Source organism: Toxotes jaculatrix, chromosome 2 (assembly GCF_017976425.1).
Source record: "Toxotes jaculatrix isolate fToxJac2 chromosome 2, fToxJac2.pri, whole genome shotgun sequence".
NCBI lineage: Eukaryota > Metazoa > Chordata > Actinopteri > Toxotidae > Toxotes > Toxotes jaculatrix.
In genome coordinates this window covers 27,973,630-27,999,966 of record NC_054395.1, presented here as the reverse complement: position 1 = coordinate 27,999,966, position 26,337 = coordinate 27,973,630, and the positions used below count along the sequence as shown (strand labels likewise).

General features: G+C 42.6%; 2 protein-coding genes and 1 non-coding gene across 5 annotated transcripts in view; all 3 read right to left on the bottom strand.

Annotated features, from left to right (window-relative positions):
* nckap5l (NCK-associated protein 5-like) overlaps positions 1 to 15,036 on the bottom strand; it is a 35,162-nt gene extending 20,126 nt beyond the window's left edge. For 2 of the 3 annotated variants that reach the window (XM_041049019.1, XM_041049021.1), the window contains exon 1: positions 14,884 to 15,036. The gene's annotated coding sequence lies outside the window, so the exon portion shown is untranslated. Of the gene's footprint in view, positions 1 to 120; positions 292 to 14,883 lie in introns of those variants that run through there. The other variant, XM_041049020.1, reaches the window with a different exon arrangement.
* A 287-nt stretch (positions 15,037 to 15,323) lies between these two features.
* On the bottom strand, positions 15,324 to 23,979 carry kansl2 (KAT8 regulatory NSL complex subunit 2). The gene is made up of 10 exons (XM_041048446.1): positions 23,905 to 23,979; positions 22,661 to 22,918; positions 22,391 to 22,563; positions 22,119 to 22,233; positions 21,396 to 21,559; positions 21,070 to 21,233; positions 20,396 to 20,492; positions 19,253 to 19,506; positions 17,973 to 18,179; positions 15,324 to 16,519 (listed from the first exon to the last, which is right to left on the bottom strand). Exons 2-10 carry the CDS (start codon positions 22,909 to 22,911, stop codon positions 16,433 to 16,435), a joined length of 1,512 nt encoding a protein of 503 aa, XP_040904380.1. The 5' UTR covers positions 22,912 to 22,918; positions 23,905 to 23,979; the 3' UTR covers positions 15,324 to 16,432.
* LOC121177352 lies at positions 20,049 to 20,182 on the bottom strand. Its single transcript, XR_005893227.1, has one exon. It is a non-coding gene; the product is annotated as a small nucleolar RNA SNORA2/SNORA34 family (small nucleolar RNA).
* Positions 23,980 to 26,337: the final 2,358 nt, after the last annotated feature.

Genomic DNA, 26,337 nt, shown 5'->3' with positions numbered 1-26,337 from the left:
AGGCCCAGCAAACAGCATGTCAGCTGTTAGAAATGAATCAGTATTTACACATCCACAAATTCCACCCTCCCCTGCTCCCTCACCTCCCCGACCAGCAGCACAGATTTTGGGTCAGCTCACCTTCCTCCTGCTGCCTCTTCAGTCATCCAGTCAGCGCATCTGAGATCTCCTCACAGCAGAATGAAATGTAAGGCACCAGAAAAGAGGGGGAGAAGAAGAAAAAAAAAAAGAGAGAGCGACAGAGAGGCCACAACCTTACATTTCTGTCTTCTGGCTGCGGAGGAGATTATTTTCCCCCCGTAAAAGTGCCGTCACCCTCTGAGTGTGGCGAGGAAGCCGGTTTCCTCTATGCTACAGCTAGAAAAGGCCCCTGTCCTTGGGCATGTGCATTGTGTGTGTGTCTGTGCTGTCTGCAGAGGCTGCCATGTCTCCCATTGTTCCAGGGCGAGTGAGGCAGGCTTCCTACCCCAATAGACCCTGCCTACTACAACAGCTGTGGACCAGCCCCCACCTCTCTGCCGCTCTCCCTCTCCCCACCTCCTCCACCTCCTCCCCCCTCCTACAACTCCTGCCTCTCTGACTGCCTGTACTGCTGCTGCTAAACATTAACCCTGCAGCTGCCGGCTCGGGCCATAAAGAGGAGGAGAGGGGGGTTGTGTTTCAAAAGAGAGACCCTACCACGGAGCGGACAAAGGAACGTAACAGAGAGAGGATATCCGACAGCCGGGCTGAACTGACAGGACTTCTGCACACAGCCATTCAGTGCCCTAGAAAGAAGGCAGGCTCTGTGCTAAGAGGATTGTCTTTCTCAATCACACTGGTAAGAAGTGTTGGACTGGGTCCTGTGTGGCTGCACTGAGGAGAGTCACAGGAAATCAGAATGAATTCAGAACACGAAACACACGGGATTCAGGTCCTAAACTCACAATTATTTTTCAGTGTGCTGATTATTTTCTCCATGAACTGATTCTTTTGGTCTTTAAAGTGAAAGAAAATCCTGAAAATGTCCATCACAGGTTGGCAGAGCCTGAACTGACGTCTTCATATTCTTTGTTTTGTCCGACACACGAAATCCAAAGATACGCGATGAAAGTCTGAGGTGATTTATAAACAGTCTCAGTTACATGGTTCAGTTTTCAACTATAAAAAACATAAAAAACATATCCATAACTATAATAAAAATCCAGTGGACATTTATCAAGATTGTCTGTTTATGTTAATTATGTTAAAATTACTGTTGAAGCTGGACCTAGTGAAGACTTTAATGATTCATCGATGATCAAAATATCTGCCATTTATTTCCGGTAATCGGTTGATCTCCTGACATTTTTAATTTCCCAGGATTTGATGTGACATATTTAAACGTCCCGTTTTGCCGACCCAGTGATTTTCAGCTTATCATCATATAAAACAGCGAAAAGCTGCTGAACCTGGATCCAGAAACTGAATCAGCTCTAATACAGTCGTTCTCTCACACACAGTCCCTGTGATTTCTGTGAATGAGTCTGTGCCTGTTCTACTGTCGGTGTCGAGTCTGAACTGGTCAGCTCAGAGTCTCAGTGTGGTTCATCTCTCCGTGGTTTTCAGCCCGAGTGACTCATCTGGTCTCCTGGTTAATGAAGCCACCTCATCCTCATACCCCCAGACATACCAGACACACTAAACCAAGTCTGATGACAAAATGACTGGGCGTCGAGACGACGACGAGGACAACAACAACAACAACAACACGAAGAAAACGCGGCTTTCATGACCAGAATGTGGGAGGATAACACAATAAAGCAATAACGGAAACGGCAAAACATCCCTGGGATTTCCTCTGCAAACCGTTTCTTTTTAAACAGATCTATAATACATGAGCGATCCTTTTTTTAATTTGACCCTAATTGAGTAGACAAGAGACCTGACCTGAATCGACTCTGCCCCACACCAGACTTCCTATGGTCAAAATCAAGTGCCCCAGGGGGGCTTCACATGAATGTCAGTTGTTTCAAGCCATTGTCATTCAGATTTGACCAAAACAGTTGGGCCAGTTTGGCGAGTACAGAACTGCCCCAGATTCACAGCAGAATTTCAATTTCTACACCCGAAAATACAGAAGCCGAACAAACTACGCTTTAAATCTAACAAAAAAAAATAAAATCAAACAAACGGACACTGATAAATCAAAGTGTGGAAAATCAGGGAAAAACCCAAAGACCAACTGCTGCATTAAATACTATCACATGAGCTGAGCTGCCTTTGGAAAACTGCACAGGTCATCAAGATTTAACCACAACAAAGAGAAAAAAAACCCCACGACAGACGCTGAGCTTCACATCAAAAATCACCCAGATCAAAAGAGCTTGTGTCCAGTGAGGATTTACTAACACATATGGTCGTCCTGCCCAGTCTGTCCTCACTGCCAGGCCTCTAATCTGAGTCCACCTAGTGGCTGAGAGAGAGAGAGAGAACCTGAACATGATCATTATGCTGCCACTGAAACTCATTACAAAAGATCAAATCACCAATTTCCAACTCTGCCCTTCCACAGTCCTTAAACTTTAGATAAACTTCATTATGAAATTAATTAAAAATAAATTCAAAGGTTTATCAGAAGTTTAACATGAGGCCTCAGCCCCGTCTGGGTCAGATAAACCCAGTGGATCATTTCCAGAGTTACGGTCTTTTTATTACTAAAATCCTTCTTTGTTGCTGTTACTGTTCCTCCACCTCAGCTCAGCAAGGAAAGTCCAAGTAATAATCACATAATCAATAATAATCAAATAAAATATATAGAAAAGAAGCCTTTTTATGTTTGGCTGAGGTGGAAAACTCGAAGATTTCGATCTGAGATCAGCTGTTGTTCAGCCAGAAGCCAGTTTTTAGTGTTAGCTTCTAAATTAATAGGCATTAATTAAGTCAGTCTGATCAGACTACAACCTGAAAACGAGATGAGCCACAGAAGTTATGAAATATTGATTTCATATGCACAAACTTCAAGTGGAACTTGCTGCGAGGAGAGACGAGAGCTTTGATCAGAGATTCGTTTGCACACTCGCTGCTTCTCAAACTTTTTCTGGTCCCCCATTTCCTACCACCCCCTCCCTCCCCCACCGGCAGAAGTCAAAAAAAGTTCACGTCCCACGATATTTAATCCATCATTAACAGTGGTAGGAGAAGCACGGCGGTGCGGTCTGCGTGACACGCACTGACAAAGCTCCGGGATTTCTGTATATTCACTTAAAAACTCAGAAGGAAACGAAACGACAGATTTGTGTGTTTCACTGCTGAATTCACCCCGTGCGCTCTGTCCCTCTGTCCGTGCCGTGAAGCGTGGAACGTGGCGGCCTCCCACAGGACGACTGTGTGGATGCGTGTGTGTGTGTGTGTGTTGTATTTGTCCGTGATTGTGTGGTGGTGCTTATGGGGTGTCCCTCTGGGGACGGGTGAGTAGGAGGGAGTCGTCACAGTGTGCCCAGTGTTGGACTGGTCATCAGGAAAACTGGGACAAAGTTTTGACCGTCTCCGTCATTAGGATTGTGCAAGAGTGCGTGTGTTCATCTGGCTGAACTGATCTTATTAGTACAAAATATATTTTTTCACAGAATGAAAAGTGAGGGGTTTGTCCCTCCGTCTCGTCCACTGGACGGACGTTAGGATCTTTTACAGGCCAGTATGAGCAGGGGTGTGATTACAGGAAGCAAAAAAAAAGCTGCTTCTGTAGCACATCTGTTCATGTGAGTCATGTTTTAAGACAAACTTGAGAAAAAAAAAATGTGGCTCTATCAGCACAATCCACATGTGGGAGTCGAAGACACAGCAGCGCGGCACATGAGCAGTTAACTGCTCGTGTCACTTGGGGCGGAAAAAAAACTGAATGAAGGCCTGTCAGGGGATCGTCATACCTCTGCTGCGTCAGGCGTTAACGCTCACAGACATCTGTATGGGACATGAATGGGACATTGAGGAAGTAGCTTCACTTCTAAGAGGGTCAAAGGCTGAACAGGCCGACATGACCTGAATGAGAGCTGGTCACATGGTTCCCTGGAGCTAACACAAGGGAATGAGGATAATTCTCAACATAAAAGGCCTATTGTCACCCCCCCCCCCCCCCCCCCACCCCAAACACACACACACACACACACACACACACACACACACACACACTGCCCTCCACCATCCACTTTCCCCCCGAGTGAGGATCTTCTTCACTAACTGCTCAAAAAAAAAGTGAAGTGGACATAAAGAGAGCCGGATACTAAGAATGTCAAGGGGCAATAAAATGTGTCTTACTGGAGGAAAACTTGCCTTTGACCCCTCAGGGGCAGAGGACGCTGACATGTGACTGACTTCACATTCAAACAACATGTAAAGCAGGCCTTGCTGTCACACTGTCATCACACTCAGCGACACCTTTTTTCCAAACAAGCAATTTACATACACACGGCTCCTTGTGTCCTGATTACATAAAGTGACACAGGGAATCTTCAGAGCCGGAAAAACAAAGGACCAAACCAGCCACTCACACAAGACTGGAGCTCAAACGATGAGTTCATTCAATGATTAGAAGAAGAAAAAAAGCCAAAACGTAGCTGGTTCCAGCTTCTCCACTGTCGGGATCTGCTGCTTTTCTCTCTTATATGATTTTATCTGGTCTCAGTTTGTAAATTATGACGATTTGCCGCTTTTTTTTCTTACCAAGTTAAAAATAAATTTTATATCTTTTGGGTTTTCGCCAATGCAAACACTGTAAATGCCACTGGGTTTTAGAAAATAGTGGTGGAAATTTTTGTTGGCCAAGGAAATAAAACGATTAATCCATAAAATAATCAGCAGATGAGCCGATAATAAAAACAGCTACAGCCCTAAATTGTTCTAATAATATTTTAAGGCAGTAAACTTGCTTGTTTGCCTCTTACATGTGAAGATTTCCTACCTTTTACTTATGACAGTAAACTAACTTTTATAAAAATATTTTTGATACAGTATTTGTTAACATTTTAAACGATTAATCAAAAACACATTTGGGAGATTTATTAAAAATAATCGTCGGCTGCAGGAAGCCTTAGCAAAGATACAGAAAGCAGCGATCCGTTAGCAGATGGTCCACCGTTACTGTTGGAGGTCAGATGGCGGCTGAAGCGAGGGAAGAGTCAGGGAAATTCTGAATTAAGAGTTGTAAATCAGACTCATGGGGCACAAAACCCCCATTGAGGGGGCAGACAGTTTAATGGGCAGTAATGTGCACAGCTCCATGTGAGGACGGGGAGCTGATCCACCTACGAGAAGTGTGACACAGGCCTCGGCGAGGAGACGAGCAGGGTCTACAGCTGTGGCTGTAAAAAACCCCGGCGGTGTCGGAGGAAGCTTCTCCCGTTAATATGTATGAAGCCTCGGTTTAGTCAGACCTCATTAGGAAGTCAGGAGGCGCAGCGAGCCAGACGTTATCTGCGGCCGGCGACAGTCTGGTTTGGTGATCGCACCTAACGCGCACAAAGGCGAGAGAAATTAACTCAAGTCAGCAAATCGACCTGAACAGAAAGTTAATCAGCAACTATTTCTGATAATCGATTAATAGCTTCAGACATTATTAAGCAAATCTCTTAAATATTCTCTGGTTTCAGCTTCTGCTGCTTCTCTCATCATGTGACACAAATTATCATTTAGCATTTTATAGACTAAACAGTTAATTGAAAAAATAATTGGATGAAAATAGTAATTAGTTGCGGCCTTAAACACCTCACACCTATTTCACTGTCCTAACACTGGTTTGCTTCCAGTTTCCAAATTGAATTTTAAAATAAAAACTTTATAGCACATCACGGTCTTGCACCGGTCCATTTGTCTCACATGCTCGTCCCTCAGGTCCAATGTCCTCAGAGTCTTTCAGTTTTTGTGCAGCAGCTTTTTTTATCTTTACGTTGTGAGCCCGAGGATCTGAGAGCAGCTCAAAGTGTTAATATCTTTATAATAACTACGTGTGACAATGACAATGTGAAAACAATGTCATTTCACACACAGTAATAACAGAGGATTATCACCTGAGTCTGCAGCTTCCCTCGGCTTTACGGAGCTCTGCAGCGAGTTTCAGCTTCACTGCTCTGGTTCACTCTCACTCTGTCCTCTACCTGCTCAGCACCAAGCAGCAGACAGACACGGTCAGAGACCAGCTGGTGGACAAACTGCAGCATTCAGAAGCTAAAGAGTCAGACATTTGTCTCAGGAGGTGGTAGAGACCAAAACAGAGCGAATACTGGACGTACTAATCACAAAATCAACTTAAAACACGATATGTCAGTGCTGGGTTCACAACTTGCTGCTGCCCAAGTTGCCAGAAAAATCACTTATTGCAGGTTTAAATGTTTAAATGTTAAACATACACCTTTAATCCAGCTTTTAATTATAATGCTTGAGGCCATTAACTATTCTGTTTTATTTATTTATTGTGTTGTGATCACTGATTTTACTTGTTTGGGTTTCAGAATGTGTCAGTTTGGGCTTTTATCACTATTTTTTAAGCAAAACAATTAATCGATTTTAAGAAAATAAAAAGGAAATAATCATTACTTTCAGCACTATTCACAACTTTAGAGCTGACTTTGTTTTTATCACAGTCTCATTCCTGAGCTGCGGTGACCTTAATGAATCCCTCACAGTCCTTTCAGGATTCAAAGTACGCTCTCCACTTCATTTCTTCAATCATAAAAGCCCGGTAATGAAAACCGTTTGTCACGGCCCCTATAAAGGCAGGTTTCATACCACGGTAAATACTCCACAGAGATGTCGTGTCCCCCGCCAACCAGACTACGAGCTGTGGATCCAGACCGCCTGCCAGAGGAGCAACTGTATTCTGTCCAGCTCTACGCGACGTTTCCATGTGTGTCAGCAAACGTCTTTACTACCTGATCCTCAGTGAGTCATATTCGCACCAAACTACTGAACCCTGACACGACTGGAAAAAAATGTGGAGGCTGAACAAGACGCGCCGCCGGAGCCAGAGAAGTTAATCCAGGTCAGAGGCAGCAACCGTGTCCCGTCCATTCAGCCGCTACATTAGCAGGAGCACAGTGTAAAACACGGGTACCGCGACGCGAGGTCTAACAGAGCATCTTAAACCACAGCAGATCACCACGGTGAACTAAACTGCAGGGATCAGAACGTGTGAAGCTGACAGTTTACAGCTTACAATAAAATAATAAAGTCATAAAATGATTTTCTTCAATAATCAGCTGATTGTTCTTTATATAAAATGTCAGAAAATAGCGAAAAATCTCTTTCATTATTCCCGGGACAGAAAATGGCTTAAATTAAATGTCAATAAATTTTTCTGCCAATCAATTAGTCAACAAATCATTTCAGCTTTAGAATGCAGGACGGTTTCCAGGAGCCTGAGGAAATAAAGAAAGGAGGAGGTTGATCCGGCCGAGTATGTTTTATATTTTTAACCTCGCTCTTTTCGCTGCTGATGTAACTTCATTTCCTCATGATGATCTTCATTTCATTTCCTTTCATATTAAATACTCGGCTCACGGTTCTTATGGTGTTTCCTGTGATTAAAAACTTCTCTCCTCTTTCACGTCATGGTGGCTCACAGCTGGGTTAGTAAACCCAGAGTCAGCAGAACCAGAATCACCAGTGTAACCCGGAGAGAGCCAGACTACATTCAACTGTGTGTGTGTGTGTGATACACACTCCAGGCATGTAAAGAACAATGGCACTGGCCAAAAGAAGGTATAGGAGGAGCACAAGTGGTTTGGCGATGGACAGTTTCTCCACATCTGGCCACATCTGGCCGCCAGCCGCAGCGGCTCAAACTCGACCAGGAGTCAGCCCAGCCAGGCACACTCATCATCCACATCCTTTTCCCAAGGTCTGGCCAAGAGGAAGATCTATTTATGGTACAGAATAAAAAGATAATATGGAGGGATATATATGGAGATCCTTGTTTAAGCCTCCAAACAATCTGCTCTCCATCACACTGACAAACACAACCTCCATAGGAAGAGCGTCGATGTTTTTCACGGCATGTAGGTCGGACCGACGGGAGAGCTTTTGAAACAGGAAGCTCATGAGAATTTCAAAACACCAGCGTTTCAGTGAGCACCTTGTGGGAGAGGGTTTAGGGATTGAAGGGGTGGGGGGAGGACGCACGAAGCTCCTCAATAACAACTTATTTTAAGACAAATGAAAATAAACTGCAGGGGGTGCACAAAGAAACACTGTGCAACGCAGAGGATACGAGGCAGCCTGAATACAGACATGACCGCCCACGGTCGCTGTTATTTTTTATCTGCAAAGACTTAATCCAAGTTTTCACGGGTCGTAACTCACAACATAAATCTGAGCTGAGAACCTAAGAGATTGTGTCTGCATAAAAACTGAGAAAAATTACAGCCATTTAATCTTTTTTGTGGCCAAACAGGACGTGGTGTGGGGACCCGCTTTGCCTGAACTGATTAAAGCTACATTCCAAGCCATATTTTCTCTGGCCCGACCGATGAATCGAATGTTTGTTACAGCTGCAGAAGCTAAAAGCAGCGTTTTTGCCAAATTCAATGTTTGTACGACCACAGATTCCTCTGTGGGGTGGATTTTGAATGAGTCCCCTGCATTTGGAGGGAGCACTCTCGCATACTATTAAGATTCCTCAAGCATATTCAATCATGCATATTTCAGAGGCCATATTTGACACAGCGGGCTCCAGTGCAGTTCATGTGCAGAAGGAAAGCACAGAGCCGACGCTTTAGGTTGTTCTTTGCGACTTCTTCGGCTAATATCCTCCCCGACGCGCATATAAATAATCCTAATAAGGCCTGGGTCGAGGCGACTGGGTTCAAATGGGAGAAAACAAAAGGGCTGTGGGGAAAACGATGCAGGCAAAGATAATTCCTTTGATCAGAATATGTGCACCGTGTGCTCGTAAACAGCCGCGACGCCGACGTCTTGCGGAGCTCTCAGTCTCGGCCCGCCCTCCTGCTGTGAGCTTTGCCGTATCGCACCGACTCTGTGGAGGAGCTGATGAATATTCTGCGACGCTGATGCAGACTCCAGAGGTGCCTTTGGTGCATAACCACGGTTAACTACAGGAATACAGTACCTGCATGCATCAGACAGAGGGCCGATAAAGGGCTGAGCTGATAGCTGATAAGGACAGGTCCCAGTCTCAGGCTGGCCTATCTTCAAAGCAGGGCCGTTCATGCAAGGAGGGGAGGTGGTGGTGGTGGTTGGGGGGGGGGCACCAGAGAGATAGGTCGACTACAGGAGGATCTGACCTGTCTGCGCACCCCTACCAGACTTCAAACTGACTAAATTATTGTCCCGTTGCTGTTTCCTCCCTGTAAAACTGCTGAACTACGACCTAATAAAGTGATATTTCACAGGCGGACTGACCTTGACAGTCTGTAAGGTCTTTTGCTCCATTACAACCAACTTTTTTTTTTTTTTCACTCAAGACGCCTGAAGTCAGGTCCACCACAGATATGGCCACGTAGAGCTGCAACGATTCGTTTATGAACAGAGAAATAAATCAAACGGTTTGCATCATTTTTGCCGTTTACAAAGCAAAGATAGTGAAGAAAATGTCAAACATGCTCCAGTTCCAGCTCAAAAAACGTGAAAATGTGATGCATTTTGTGTTTTTTATCATTTTAAACCGATTATTTTGGGGTGGTAGACTGTTGGACAAAACAAGACATCTGAAGACGCCACATTAGACGCTGGGAACGTGTCATGGGAACACAAATAGAAAAAATAAACTGAAAATTAAATGATAATGATTATCAGGTGCAGTCTCAACACTACACACACACTGTGCTGTGTCTAAGAGCTGCAAACAACAATTATTTTTATTAATGTTTTATTAATGTGATTAATCTGTTGGCTATTTGTGGATTAGTTGATTGTCTGAACGGTGAAAACGGTCATCACAGCCTCAAAAAGCCAAATCTGACATCTTCAAACGCCTCGTTACGTCTGAGCAAACACTCCGAAACACAAAGATATTCCGTTTACATTCATACAGAGCAGAGAAAGGGTTTGCTTTAGAAACGCCTTAAACATTAAATCACTAATCTGTCAAACAACTAATGGACCAGTTGCCTGTTTTGTCCAACCAAAAGCTCAAAACCCAAAGAAAAGCAGGAAACTGTCTGAGAAGCTGGACTTTGGTGATCTTTGACAATTTTGAGAGAAAAATCCCTCAAACGATGAACTCGTTTCCGAACATGTCACAGTTTGTTGTAAAATCAGCTTCCTGAATTGACAGAGGCGAAGGCTTGGCTGGCGACGGCGTGTTGGCAGACTCTGCTCAGTCATCACAACTGTTCGCAATTAATTTTCTGTCGATCAACAAATCGATTGTTCGCCTCCTTGTTATAGCTCTGTTACGTTTTGTGGTGGACTGCAACGCCCAATAAACGATTTAATAACCAAAACCAGTTAACAGAACCAACGGCCAAATTAAACACTTACTCCATGCAAGGTTTCCCCTCTGTAATAAAGTCTGAACACCGTATGTGGCGTCTGTGTGAACCGGCTGCAACAAGATGTGGGACACAAAGGCGTGCAGAACATCTGTGAACAATTAGAGGCGAACAGAGCGAGCGAGCACTTATACTGCCCATTACACTTGAATAAGTCACTGGCTCGGCTTTTCATGATGTAATGCGGCACAGCTGGGATATGCAATCTCCAAAGTTGCACTGGGACAGAGCTCTCGCAAAACTTCAATCGAGCTCAAACACGGGCACACAGACCATAAACGTAATCTAGCGAGAGCAGAGTGGAACCACATTTATCCGCAGAACCCCCTCGGCAGCTCTGAGGTCATTCCTCAGGATGAGATGTTCACAGCGGCGGCGGCGGGTCCTCGTGTTCTTGACCAAATATTGTTCCAAATGTGACACACTCGGACACATTGACTCTGAAATCCTCCCGCTCTCCACTGCTCGTGTTCTTTATTCTTTCAGTTACACAAGTCAACTAAGAAATTCCAATAATTCCACCCAATGGACTCAGCAAAGTAGACTATACATGTACAACGCCGCACGCCTCGTCCCTGTGGTGGAACATTTAAAGTCTCCTTCCACTCAAAAATATGTTTTGCTCTTAGTTGCTTCACTGTGCACAGTGATGTATGAGTCTGCAGATGAAGGTTGTTTTCACCTTCATCTGCTGAAGGAGGAAAATTCCTCTGAGCTCATCTTAGATCTGAGTTTGGGAACGTGACTGAGAAACAGCACAATCACGGTCCAACGTGAAACGTACACAAAATGTAAAAGTCGAGCGTGGACTTTTCTTTGAAGCAGGAGAAATCTTATGTCGAGGAGTTTAACTTTATCGTGGCTAAAGTCTAAAGTTCTTCAAGTGACTCAAGTGAAAATTAGAAAACTGTTCAGTGTGGATTTAGAAAGAAGCGAGTTTACCAGACCACTGCACATCATCTCTGCTGGAAGCTCGAGGCTACATTAGCTGCTACTACAACAACGCACCCACATCTCAGGACGAGACAGTCGAGTTGCATTGTGGGTAATGTAGGTTTTGACAGGAAAGAATAAAAATTTCTCTGGCTCTGCTGCATCAGTTTTGGTCTTAAACTCTCCATTTTATGTCCAACGATGTCACAGCAGTGCGACGCTAAATCACTGAAGAACTCTTTTCAAACATGTCTGGAGGGAGAGCTGAGATCAAATCCCCTCATCTCGAACCTTTTCGTTGTATTTTTCGAGAAACTAGTCCGTCACTTAGCTCCTGGCGGGCCTTTGTGCCACTAAGTCTACAAGAATTTCTTACGTGATATACGAAATTTGTCAGCAGTTTCCAAAAACAACAAACTGCAACATTACATCAACAGAAAAACTGGAAAAGACACGAGGGATACGTCATTTCTTTTCAAAGCAAATTTTGGAAAAATGCTGCCTGCAAACACTAAAAGATTCATTGAGCGTTTCATAGGAGATCTTCAGTGAAACTTAAATATTTTACAGGCTGAATGCCGGCCATCTCTTAGAGCCTATAATTCAAAAGAGTTCAAACAATCCTTCCATCCTTATTTCTCCTGACCTAAAGCTTGGTCTCTGTTCAGAAAACGATGAGACAATGAAAACAGCATGAGCGTATATCTGGCCTCAAACCAACAGGCACAGATCATTAAGCCTGGATGTTTTTTCCCCAACAACACGACTCTGTAATAGCTGCACCAAAATATCTTGGATGTTTTGAATGTTGTTTAATCTCCAAAACAGCCCTACAACCTATCAAGATTACTGGCACGCGTTTTACTGCCAATAAAAAAATCCTTCACAATGTGAAAACTAACAAGAAACAATCCGCTCCTCGTGGCCAGAATGCCATTCAGAAAATGTGGAGGGTATCACCTTTACTGAGACGCAGCATTGTTAAAGATCCTCTATGGAAATATTTTTGTTTAAAACATGGGAAACTGATACTGGGCAGTGTGGGCACCGGTCAAATCGATGTAACCTTATCAGAGCTGAAACCATGTCAATTAGTCAACAGACAAAAAAAGAATCAGCAGCTATGTTTATAGCAGATTATCGGTTTGCTCCAGCTCCTTAACTGTGAGGAACTGTTGTTTCTCTTTGACTTTTGTGATCAACAAAATTACTGTTTTTTAGGTTTGGTCTGAAAAAACAAGCAATTTGAAGATGTCAGCTTTGGGCTTTAGGAAGCTGTGATAAACATCTTTACTGTTTTCTGACATTTTGTTGATCAAATGTTTAATTGATCAATCAATAATTAAACTAGTCATTAATTGCAGCCCTAAACCCTGAATGACTTTTTGCTACTGTGACGAAACTCAGCCCGTCACCATGAACACTGGTCATTCATTTCAGTCCCACCACAAACTTTGTGCTGCTGCTGCCGGACATAAAAAAAAACCCTGAGAGGAAACACCTAAAATAAAGTTTTAAAAAACTTAAAATATCACAAAAACCTTGACGTATATTAAACATGTGACTTAAATGTCACTTTAGTTTCCACTGATGAGACAAAAAAAAAAAAAAAAACCCGCAGGAAACGATGAGAAGACTCCAACTTCCCTCAAAAAATACATGAAACAAACAGAAATAAAACATTTCAGACCTGTTTTCTACATCATTTGAGGTTTGACCGGCACCGTTTTCATTACGTCATCTCACGTAACAGTGGTGGATGGAAATAATTTGCATCTTCTTTTGCAGATTCTCTGGAAATCTGGTCGAAATTTGGGCAACGTTTAAGTAGAAACCTGTCTAAATTCTGTTTTCACTTCCTTCTCCTCCCTCTTCGTGGTGCACTCAGGTAAAGACCAGCCGATTCTGGATTTTGGAGGAAATACTGATATTGATATTTACAACATCAACCTGTCCATGCTCTCTGCTGAACAAACTGAACTGGCCAACATATACACCGATACTGATACGTGTGCAATAAGCTGATAAAGGCTGGTATCTAACCTGGCTATCGGTCCTAAATTTAACCTAATTTTAAGCGTATCAGGGAAAGAGAATGCTAATAAAAGCGTGTTTCTACACACCATGTTCTTCTAGTGTTTATGCATAAACTGAAAATGAACATGAGAACAGATAAACAGTGGCTTTGCACCAATAAAAACATTTTAAGATCCTCTCCAGGCACGTTTAAGACGTAAAAAAAACCCCAAAAAACCTCAGATATGGTTTTTACTTCGTCTGCTGGACACAAGATGTCTCCTCCTACACTGAAAAGTCCACTCTCAGTGTCTGTGCACTGTCAGCTTTAAGTTGCGACTGTCTTCAGAGGAGTTTTGATGTCAGAAAACCCTCTCCTCTACACACACGTCACAGACTGAGATTCCAGGTGAGTGCAGAGTAACTTTCCTCCCCCACAGCAGGTACATGTGAAAACAGATTTAACTCATCAGTCTGCACAGTGAAGGTCAAACATCCCGGCGAAGTAATAACAAGGAAAACACCATTTTTGAGCGGAAGGAGACTTTAAATCAGCGGGTTTACAATAAGCTCAAACACAAAAACATCCCTGTGCTGCAGTGATTTATCAGGGTAAACTGATTATTTTGGATTAATCCTCCTTAGAAGTGGCCCAACTTCATATTACATAAAGCGGGGTGGTTTATCCTCCTCTACAGCCCTGCTGCAGACATATTCACATCTCTTTCTCTAACATTATCACTGTGAAGCTGATGTGGTGTAAATCCAGCCTGGTGGTGGTGGTGGAGTATCACCGTCTCCAGTCACAGCCAGGATGTTTTTTTTAAACAGAGCCTGCATTAATGAATCGCAGTTTATTCCTCTGCATCAGTGTGACATGAAAAACGAGCCACTGTCAGGACTCAGATGACAGTTCCTTTTCCATGTTCCCTTTTCAGGTTTCAACCCGCAAAATGATTCACAAACTGCGTCAGGATGTGTGTCCAGCTGCAGTTAAACAAAAAATAAATAAATTTGGATTTGGACTGAAAGGACACGGCTCGAGACAAAAAAAAAAAAAAAAAAAAAAAGAAGACGTCCACATTTTCTGCTTTCTCAGGGACAGGCCCTCTAAACCCAAAACCCTGCACCGAAATGGGTCCCCTCCGACACGGGTACTGCTGTTACGCCCTTGCACGCAAACAGGGAAAATGTAGGAAAACACAAAAGGCGTTTAATGTTACTAACACACTAAAACACACACACACACACACACACACACACACACACACTCAGACATCCCTTATATCCGAACAGACCTTTACTTTCCTGTGGATGTTAAAACAATGAAAAGCACGCCGAAAGCTCAGAGTCGGTATCCAGCAAATGCCTCGACCGAACGAACCATTACCGCGCATGAAGCCGCATTTTACAGATTTGTATTATTATTATTATTATTATTATCATCGTCGTCGTTATTTAACAAACTCACCTCATTTGGTTGGAAACCGGCGGAGACCAGGCAGCCGTGCCATGGCACAGGAAGGTTTAAAACGCAGCACTGTTTCTCGGAGGGTTTCTAGCTGCCTGTGCTCATGGCTGTAGCGGCGTCCTCCTCTGCCTGCTGCAGCCGCTTTCCTCCTCTGCCTCGGCGTTCACTGTTTGGGTTCAGGAAAAGTGATGTCATTGCATGAAATTGCATTACCCGCCCCAATTTTTTTTTTTTTTTTTTTCAGAGGCAGTCCCATGCTGCCAAACATAACTTCACCATATATTTAAAGAAAAAAAAAAAAAAAACACTGCCTGTATATGTGGGTTTTTTTTTTCCTGTGCTTTAAAATATGCTCTGCACACTTAGAAAATCCTCCTGCAGTGATGATTGAAATCATACATCTGATCAAATCTGGGTTTGATTACGAAGAGATGAACTAATGCATCAGAAAATAGTTTATTTGTGGATGAGAGTTGTTTAACAGATGAAAAACATCGAGCAACTAACCGAATACAATTTTAAGGCAGTTTAACCCAGATAGAAACATGAAAACACAATAAATACATGTTGTTGAACTGTCAATTGGAAATGACCTGAAAATGTCACTGTTCTGAAGGTGACCTCTACTGAAAAAAGGTCAACTCAGTATCAGTCTTTGTGGGATGAAACATGGGTCACACACTTCATAACACAGCCCATATTAACTGTCTTTATTTTATTGTATATACCAGTTACCAATAAAATACCTACTGGTTCCCACTGGTGCTTAAAGGACAGATGCACGTTATTTAAATAAATCACTTCAGAGTAGATTCACATTTCTCCTCTTTCATAAAAACAAAACAGCTGAACGTTCAGTTAAAACTCAGATGAGACTTTGGTTTTATCAGCTGGGTTCTTTTTTCCAAAGTTAGAACCAAACTCCCTCTTTTTGTTTTATCCCTTCACTGCAGCTCAGCGCAGGAACAGACTGTGGAGCCATGATGAGGAAATCTGAAACTAAAAAGACAGTAACTTTGGAAAATACCCACTGTTCCACTGGTTAGTCTCTCATTAGCCTTACAACGTTAAAGAACAGTAAATATCGGCTAAGTCTGATCCACCTACATCTTTGTGATATTATTATAACAGAAACCTTCCATAGCTGTGCAACTGAGAAAGGTATGTTTGTTTTCTACTCCAGCAAGATGCTGCAGTGCTGGACGAACTTACAGACCCATTTCTCAACTTGACTTTATTTCAAATCACACGATGAAGTAGAAGATATAAATAAATCAGTGGAGTCTGATGATATGTGGGCTTCAGTAAAATGTGTGGCTGTTAGTTACCCTGTATTCCTCTGATATGCCTGTGACTCCTCTGTTCCCCACGTTTCTGGGTTTCTTCCACTGTAACGACATTTTAAGAACCAGTAGGAACCAGTAGGAACCACTGAAGTGCTTCACTGGTACCCAAGTCATACAAAACGAGTCCGTTACCACGGGCTGCAGTATGAAGTGCTGTACAGTGAAACTTGTTCGCTTGATAATGCTGCAGAGGTCGAGCTTGCTCATCTGGGAGCATCAGCCGCAGCAGTGTCGACGTCCTGTGAATCATCAGCGGCGTCTTCTTCGCCTCCTACAACCTCTGACACCACCTGGGTGGAAGAACAGGAAGTTAGGAGACGACACCAGCCTTTTATTGGCACAGAGGATCTGTTTGTCTAAAAGGTGCAATTTGCTTTTCTGCTCTGTCATGGCTGAGATGGTTTCCTCGCCTCTGACCCGTCACTCAACATTCAGTACAGTGCAGGAATGTAGAGACAAAAGATAATTGCCTTTTTTATTAACGTGCTTCAGTGACTTGTTTTTGCAAACAAACCCTACACCACGCTCCAAAGCTTGTTCATTACACCGTGTGGTTTTGAGCAGACGACGGGTTCATGAGGTGAAATCTTTGGTTGTCAATTAGAAACTGTGGATCTAGATCACACAGTGAGTCCAGTCTGTCCGAAAATCCCACGATGTGGCCACTGCTACAACCACGGTCTATAAACTAACCAAACAGCTGGACAACAGCAGAGAGGACAGGGGACTGAGAATGACTGACTGTCAAAGACGTTCAGTAAGATTACGGAGGACAAATTTTATGGATGAGCAAAACGAGCTAATGTAATTAAAGTACCAAACAAAACATTTTATCAAGTATTTTTTTTGTATTTTTATATTTTAAGAAAAGACAGGAAATGAAAGGAGACACTGGGAACTGCGTGCAATTAAGCCACGACATTCCCAGTCTCTTCTGGGATTTATCTCAAAGGCACTTTTGCTAAATTGTCGGTTTGTGTTTTCACAGGACACAAAGGTCCACGCTGTCCTCCACCTGAACTGTTTCACTGCACAGAACTGACAGGACTATGGCCAAAGTGTATTGTTTTGCTACATGTTCAAAACATGGGGCGGCACAGATGGACGAGGCAAGCAGAGACATGTCATTAAAGGACAGGTTTACATTTTCTCAAGCCTGTCTGAAAACATTTGTCAGAGGCCCATATGGACATCCAAACAGGTTTTGTTTGCTGTAAACATTCCTCGCGTTCATACGGATCCCAAGCTTCCAAACGACAGTGACGGGGGACAAAATCCACAGTCCTCACTCTGCGCAAAAACACATCCCAGAATTCACCTGACGTTAATATTTAGCCTCCTGAATAGGACAAAATAAAATTAGTATTTCCAAAGTAAGTTGAGGGACTAAAAACAACGTGACTCTTCAGACGAACTAAACTTAATAGCCAGTATGAATGGGAGAAATTATTATAGTGAGTAAAAACACTTTCAGAATGTGTGTCTAAATAGTTTAAAGACAGGTTTGGAAAAAAAAAAAAAAGTGACCCTGTCCTTTAATTTTATCTAATATTACACTGTGGGTGTACGATTCATTCACTGGAGAATTTGACATGCCTTGAAATGGATAATGTTCAGTCTGACACAGATTGTGACAAGATTTTATTAGACCCATCTCTGACAGCGTGACATACAATGAACTTGAGGGTTTCTGTTGTTATTGCACAGTGTGTAGGCAGACAAAGCCCGTAGCTAAGAGTTAACCTGGTCATCCATGATGGCATCCACATCTCTTTCTGAAAGCTCCTGGCCTGAGGTGTCCAGGTCGACCTGGTCTGGGTCTTCGCCCGTCAGGATGTCCATTGGCGCCTCAGCAATGGCTCTGATGGTCTGGTCTTCCAAGGCAAGGGCCGTGTCAAACTGAAGAGGGGACGGAGGACCCTGCATGCCATCGCCTTCCACATCTAGGTCCTGTATAACAAGAATATTTATAAAATCTGCATCTTAACATTGAACTTTTAGCCATGTTCAGTTATAGGTACAAATATTTGTTTTCACCTCTGATCGAATTGAATTGATTCAGATGTGTTTAAGGGGGGTTAATACACTCAGCGTCAGCTGCTGATGCCTTATGTGAAGAAGAAACCTACAGCTTTTGACCGTGCTTGTAGTAATCCCAGCTTTTGTTAAAGCCCGATTTTGTGTTTTTAATTTTCAGAGATCATCTGACGATACTGGAACAACAAATGGTGAGTTCTAAAGATCTGGGTAAAAAAATATGAACGTGCGGTCGTTTATTGGGAGCACGAGTCACAACTAAATCTTACAGTAGCAACATTTTGATTTTAAGAGCTGAAGTAGTTTCTACACTTCATCCAAACGTTTAAAACACAAATCATATGCTTCTAGAAAAGATGCCAGAAGTAGTATTTTGAAGCTGCATTCACATCTGCAGTTCTGTTCATTTGGTCCAGAAAAAACTGTCAACTGTTTTTTTTACTGACAGGTAAACCAGGGATTGGACAGTTTTGGTGACCAATGAACTTGTGTCTAATATCACATGTTTCTGAGACCCCGCCCTTCAAGCTTTTTAGTTGGATTCATTCTGGAGTGGCTCATTTGTACTGGAAACTTGATCTGACCCAACTACAAGGTGTACTCTGTAAGCCTGAGCTGAACAGCTCGCCTGTAGCCTGGTGCCGTCTGACGCTGATAAGCCAAATTTACCGGCTGCTAACTGGAGAACGAGTCACAGCTCGACCTGCACTAGCGATGAACTGCAACGCCTTTTTGACATTCGGACAGATAGGACCTTCTGCAGGACCTCCTTCCAGTGTTTTACTCTCTCGCTCCAAAGAAAAGATGTTTGATAACGACCTTAGATTAAGAGTTGACAGAGTTCGGCTGAACCAAACCAAAGACGTTGTGAAAGCACTCCAAAATACCAGCAACGGAATATGTAATGTTATGTGTGGAACATGACATTTTAGTTACAGTACATGTACATTAGAGGAAAGTGGTTGGGTAATAACACATCTACATACATCACTGAACTCTAAGGGAAGGCTCTCTGTTGGCTGAAGCTCTGCTGCACTCAGATACATGTCTTTGCTTGCAAGGGTGAGCTGATCCTGCGGTGGAGGCTCCTGCTCAGGCTGGTACATGGGGGGAGGTAGGGTGAGGTGAAGCGGGCAGCGAGGATCGTCAGACTGACCCATGTGCACGGTGCGGTCACAGGGGACATCTTTCAGGCCTGGACACATTTTGAAAAGCACCTGATTGCTGTCCTGGTAAATGTCTGAGAATCTGGCTGTCAAGGAAAATGACATGATGTGTAAACACACACAGACAACACGAACGTAAGAACAACACCGATAATGAAACTGCTGCCATCTTTAAAAATAAACACGAACACCAGATGCCAACCCGTGGACAGTGATAAATGGGAAACTTCAGCCTCACAGTTACCAAAGTACAACAATTATTCCAATGAAAATAATCTTGCTGTATTATTTCACAATAAAAGGCTCCTTACTGTGCAGCTGCACAAGGCTTGACTCTGCTAATGCTATGGCTGAGTAGGTTTGTACGAGTTAGTGATTTTTGTTGGAGCATAAATGCTTTGTGTTTGTACAGTTTGTTCACAATGCAACGCTGGTGTCAAGGTTTAATCACCGTCCATGTCAAACACAACGAACACAAAGTTCAGCACTTGTAATGAAACCGTGTTGTTGCTCGTTGTTGACACAGAGAAAACTACCATGTAAATCCAGTATGAATGAATAATGAAGCATGAGGCCACACTAAATGAATGCAGCGTAAAGGCAGGTTGGGAAGGGATTCTGTTCCTTCCAACTGAACTGATTAGCCCCTTTGTATCTCTGGGAAAAATCAACAGACCACAGGAAGGAGTTCATGTAGGCTCCCTTTGAAACCAGCAGCTACTGCAAGCTGCTGGTCTTGATTGGGGCCAAGATGAATACGGCTCAAAAAGAGAAGAATGAAGGAAAAATTAAACGAGCAGGGAACACTGTTTGCAGTTAGGTTTGAAATGTAAATGATAAAGTATGATTGTAACTAAGCACTGTCTGAAAATGCAAGTTTTTCCTGTGGTTTCTTGAATGGAAACAGACCATACATCAACACACTGGTGGCCACACTCATGCTGAAAACGTTTTTGAGGATACGTGAGACACAGTGCCGGGTCATAGGAAGGCAGGGATTGGTACATCGGGTCCCCTCCACGAAGGAGATGCATTTCTCATAGACTGTTCTCGAGTGTGGCTACAACAGAGAAAAGACGTGTTAGATAAGGTCAAAACTGTAAACTGTGGCAAGAAAATCAACCTAACTGTTTATCTGTTATAACTGTAATCATCCTGAAGAACATTATCATTCCTGGATGCCACAATACGGTCAGAGGAAAAGCCTGAAAACTGAGTCTCTGAAGCGCTTCGTGTGATGGGGTTTTCAAATTTCAGTTCCACTCTGCTGCACTGAAATATGTTGAACACAGTCTCATGACCAAAACTACGTACCATCCCAATTCACTGTTGTAATCAACATACTTGACACCACCACCCGCTTACATTCAAAGCACAAAACCCCACGTGATACATGTCAGGGATCATGTTACCATCACCTTTACACAGAGCATGTTTGGGTTTAAACAAACAAACAAACATACATATATATATATATAACCATATGTTCTTCTGTCCTCACGCACACTGGATTTTGTTAAATGAAACTATGGGTCAGTTTCCCAAATTACAATTTACTTTTTTTGTGCTTTGGTGAACTGACCCTCCAGTCTTTAGTTTAATGACATTAAGGGTTGCTCATGCTACTATAGTCATACCTGAGGAGCTCCTTCTGTCACAGCCTGCCTCCTCTCCCTCAGCTGCCGGTGCAGCAGGGCTTCCACTCCGTACCGACGACGGTATCGACGCAGAGCTTTGAGCTTCTTCAGGTTCTCTCTTTCCTTCACGGACAGTCCTTCAGGACCTGTCAGTAGACTGCTCCCTGTTATCCACACAGAAAAACACAAATATCACTGAGGCCTGTGAGGCAAGAGCTCTGTGAACGTGAAAGGCTGTGGGCTAATTTCCTAAAAAGTTGAACAGTTGAACAGGTAAGCAAACAAAGCAACATGTTTAGTTTTTAACCAACTGGTTGTATATTCACCAAGAGTTTCGTGCTCCACTTTGCGGTTGTGCAGGTATCTACGCTTTTTCTCCTTCAGCAGGTGCTGCAGGCGTTTGAACTGGTCAATGTAGAGCGACTGGAGCCTGATGAGTTTTTCTCGAGTGATGAGAGCCACCTCCTCTGCTGTGTACACTCCTGCATGTCTACAAGTACACAAAATAAAAAAAAACTGCCTTAAAATCACAAGTAAAGGGGCCATGTCACAGATATGTGCAACTCTTCCAACAAGCTCCCACTAGTCTAAAGACACAATCTTTAATTAAGGCCAAATTAAGACATTTTACGACATCTAATTATATGGTGCTATGAGGAGAGTGAATGACAAAAAGGCAGCTGGAACAGACGGCATCCTGGGACCCCGTGCAGACCAGCTAGCCCCAGTATTTACCCCTATGTTTAATGACGCTCTTGCCCAGGCCACAGTCCTGACTTGCTTTAAAAAGTCACTCACTGTCCCCTCTGCAGTTCACCTACTGCCCCAACAGAGCAACCACAAACACACAGCACAGTGGTGCTGCATGTGACAGGGGACATGGGAACTATACAAGACAGTGAGACTGAGCAGTGCCATATCAAACACCAGTCTATAGCATCAACTGGGACACAAGTATTGCTTAATGCAGATGAATGAAGATTTGCAATTCATATTAACAATATGAGCTCTAAGTAAAACTTCAGAGATGGTTGGATAATTCAGCTTACTTCAGAGGATCCTCGTGATCACTGTCAATACTGTCGGCTTCACTGTCAGGGTCTCCTCTCCACGTCTGGTCAAGCACCAACGGCCCCTGCTCCTCCTCACTCAGACTGTCCTCATCTGCCCAGAGAGGGTGTAGTTAAACATCAATTATATCTATACATAGATGATGGAATGAACTTCAAGAGAAATTATCAAATTAATTTCCCCCCACAGCAAAACACACATTAGATGAACATCACTGATGTGATAGAGTTGACAAAGTCTGAACATTTACCTAAAATACGACTTGCTTCAGAACGGCCTCCCTCAAGGCTGTGTGTCTCCGCACGGTTGTATCCACTAAGCTGAGACAACAGTGTCTCTGGAGAAGGACCGGAAGACGCCTTTCTCATCTGAGCTCGGAGAGCCATGGCATTCCTGCGAGCATGCTCTGCACAGAACGTCACGCTGAAGAACAGACAGAGAAGATATGTCAGAGAGCTGCTTGGATTTGTTATCAGGTGAGGGTTATCAAGCAGGAGAAAGTCAGACGTCTTCTACTCACCCATCTTTCCTCTCGACTTTTGGAGCTGCATTGGGGCAGCGCTTGCCGTTCTTAGCAGAGACATAGCTGCACTGCTTGTATGGGGCGTTTTTGTCCTCCAGAATGTGTTTGAGGCAGAAGTCCAGGCCTTCCAGACGGGGCTGAGAGCATGGTCGCTGGGTGAAGGAGCAGGCCTGAGGCTCCTGTGGCCGGGGTGTCTGGGTCACCCGGTTTCGGCTCGATGGCAAAACATGAATTCGTATCCTGTTCATGGCAAATCTGCAAAAATTGAGAAAGTATGTATTATGATCATTAACAAAGATGACAAAGATTCCCAGGTTCCAGCTTCTCAAATGTGAGAATCTGCTGTTTTTCTCTGTCCTGTATGACAGTTAACCGCATATATTTGGGTTCTGTCATGTCAGTTGGACAAAATGAGACTTCTTGTAGAAGGATTTTAAGGATATTTTTGGCATTTTATAGACAAAAAGGGTTAACAGAAATATAAAGGCTGGGAGGTACACAACTCCATCATGCAAACAAAACTTAGGCTGAATATGTGATTTCAAAGAAATGTAACCGTAGATGATGAGCAGAGAATTTGACAGAAAATACACACATTTTATGAATCCACTTATTTTATCTAGGTCCTTAATAACAAACTGAGCGCAAAGGTCAGAGGTGCTAAAGTATACTGATACTAAAGTGCACCGATTTTTAAAGGTAGGACGCAAACAGAACTATGTGAATCTAATACAAAAATCATCGTTTAAAACGGTTTAAAAAACAAAAACCAAAATGATTTTACCTAATGATATTCACCACAGTAAGTTAAGTAACGTTAAAGCAGGCGGTGGCAGATGGCGTGTATATTCTCACAAACTGTTACAAGTTAACACACATTAATGCACAGACAGCGGTTATAACTATCAAAACGGCTACTGCCTTACTCACTTAAGGGAGAAAATGTATTTATTGCTGATTTAAATTAGTAGAAGTGCATTTCTCCGTGTTGAAAAAGTCTAACAAGCCGCCACACGGCGCTTTAGCCCGCCTCTCTTTACTGCGTCACTCCTTCAGTTGTTGAGTCGCCATCTTTGTTTAACAGTTGCTAACACTAGCTAACGGCTAATTTCCACAATTCGCGGCTAAGAACCGAGTTTTTCGGACCAACTACACCAGAGGGTCGTCTTTGTCAATATCATCGAAATGCTTCGGTGCTAGAAGACGAACATATCCTCGTTTTTTTGTCTATACTCACTCACCTTCTTGTCCACCACCCAACCCGCTCTAGCTCCCGAGGCGCACTACGACGACTGTCCTGCGTTCACTACTGTCTGCCACACAGCCGCTGCAGTTACACGGACCCCGCCCTCTGAGAGCTCTGATTGGCCAAAGCGTTAGCGTTTCAGGCATTTCATTGACCAATCAAGTTGCCACTCAGCGCAGCGACAAATATTCTCAATTACATTCCCAATACTGCAGTAGTAAAATTTATAAAAACAAGTAATGCAACAAGCGCTTTCTTAAAATATTTATTGACTTTAATTGAGAATAAAGCAACCACATTATATCAAAAAGACAGTGTTCACATAAACTACCGGTCACAAGTTTTAGAATGCCCCCATTTTTCCAGTTTTTATTGAATTTTCAGCAGTTCACGTCCAGTGAAGAAGCTCAAATGGTACAAAGGTCAGTGGTAAACTAACCATGGTTTAAAAAAAAAAAAAATAGAAACTGGCCGTTTTCAGGGAATAAGAACTTGACTTGTAGTTTTCCTGCATGCAACTAAATGAAGTTTAAAGTAAATGCAAACAGTTCCTGCACTTACAAACCTCTGCCTATACAACACCCTCTGATGCACTATTAGGACAATACTGTGTTGCAGGAAGTAGTTCTGTATATTGCTGTCAGAGTGGTGAGAAAAAGGCAGTAACAAAGGAAGACAGACTGGTTGGTCAGGGGTTCATCCTACAGCAAGATGATGACCGAAAACATTAGAAGAAAAGAACCAGACAGTGAAGTCACACGATGAAGACCAGCACAGTCTCCAGACTTTAACTCCATGGAGCTGGTTTGGGATGTGTTCGGACAGAAGGGGAAAGCATGACATGAGCAACACATTTGTGGGAACTGCTACAACAGAGTTTTGACAAACTTTCGGAACAATATTTGATTTCCATTGTAGAAAGAATGTCAAGAGTGTGTAAATATTTAGGATTTAGAATTTCATGATTCCATATTTTCTTTAAATCTTTATTATTTATTTGTTCTCTGTTTTAATTTCAGAATACACTGACATTACACTGTGTAAATTTCAGTAACAACTGGAAAAATGGGGGTGTTCTAAAACCTTTGACCGGTAGTGTATAACCTTTTAACTGAAAACAAAAATTACCCCAAAACGTTTCATTTCCAGACCTGAGTGTCACTAAAAACACCAAGATGTGAAAAAACATGAAATTTATTGTAGCTATGTGATTTTGCATTGTTAGGTTGCATGAGTGTCTTCCGTTTTTCTCACAGGTGGGTTCATTTCAAAATGCGTGTCCTTTTGAACGACTCTCTCACAGCATAAAGTTAATACTTATATGGGAAGATTTTTTTATCCAGATCAAATAAAACAATTTTCAAAAATGGCAATGATATATTGGACATCTATTCTAATAGTCTCACCATTATATATTTAACACTTGGTCAATTGCATTGTAGGCAATCCTACTGAGATAAATATTCAGTGCATTTACTGTCTCCCTGTCACAACCAAGAGCTGAATAACTAATAAAACCTCTGCTGCCTGAGCAAAGAGCTGTGCTCTTTCAGCATATCTTCCATATATGAAGGGAACAAAAACATTTTACAATTGTATGGCTGATTTGTTGTACTGCATTACTGTGAACTGCCTAAAACAAATGGGTTTTTGATTACAAACTGAAACAAACTGAAAGCAGGATAAGAGCAGTAATACTATACAATCAAAACCATATAAAGCTCAATATGAATTAAATGTACAGATGATACCCGATTCTCTTGCCAACAAATAGCACCTCTTCCACTATTTTGCTCCAACACAAAATTTAAACATTAATTCGGATTAATTACAGTATTATATTCACGCTCATGACCCTGTAGTGGAGGTATGTCGATAACCTGCTTGCCGTGTATGATTTTATACAACTAAAGAACACATGCAGACATGTTTGATGAATCATGGCTTGTGGAAGGATTACACACGACATTATAAAACTCAACGTCCACGAATTTAGTTTGAAGGAGTCAAAAGACAGCTTTAACATGACTCAATTAGACCAGCATGAACTGACGGGTGTACACTGAGGTTTACACATTTAAACATCCCCGAAGGAAATGCATGAATGAAAGACAACCAAAGAGACAGACAGATGACCGGTGATTAGTCTCTGATAATGTGTATTGTGAATACTTTTTTGTACACTGTGCTCGATATGGTCACCACAAAGCAAATACCAGCACATAAACTGTGTTTTTCTGACATAGTTTTGGGGTGAAGATGTTGTGTAGCCATATGTGCTGCTTATCACTATCCTTAAACGTAGCTGTGATCACGAAAGACTCCCTCCTGAGGAAACCGATGGACAAGTGACAGTTAAAAGACAGAATAAAAACCCATTTCTTCTCTGGAGGGATTTTATTTTTGTTGGCAGTTCCTTCATTGTGAC

Excerpts from the sequence above, each read along its gene's own strand:
- kansl2 (XM_041048446.1), bottom strand. The coding sequence starts at position 22,911 with ATGAACAGGATACGAATTCATGTTTTGCCATCGAGCCGAAACCGGGTG. Across the intron at positions 22,564-22,660 it reads AAAGTCGAGAGGAAAGATGG|CGTGACGTTCTGTGCAGAGC; the intron begins GTGAGTAGAAGA and ends TCTGTTCTTCAG. Across the intron at positions 21,234-21,395 it reads AGTGGAGCACGAAACTCTTG|GGAGCAGTCTACTGACAGGT; the intron begins GTGAATATACAA and ends TGTGGATAACAG.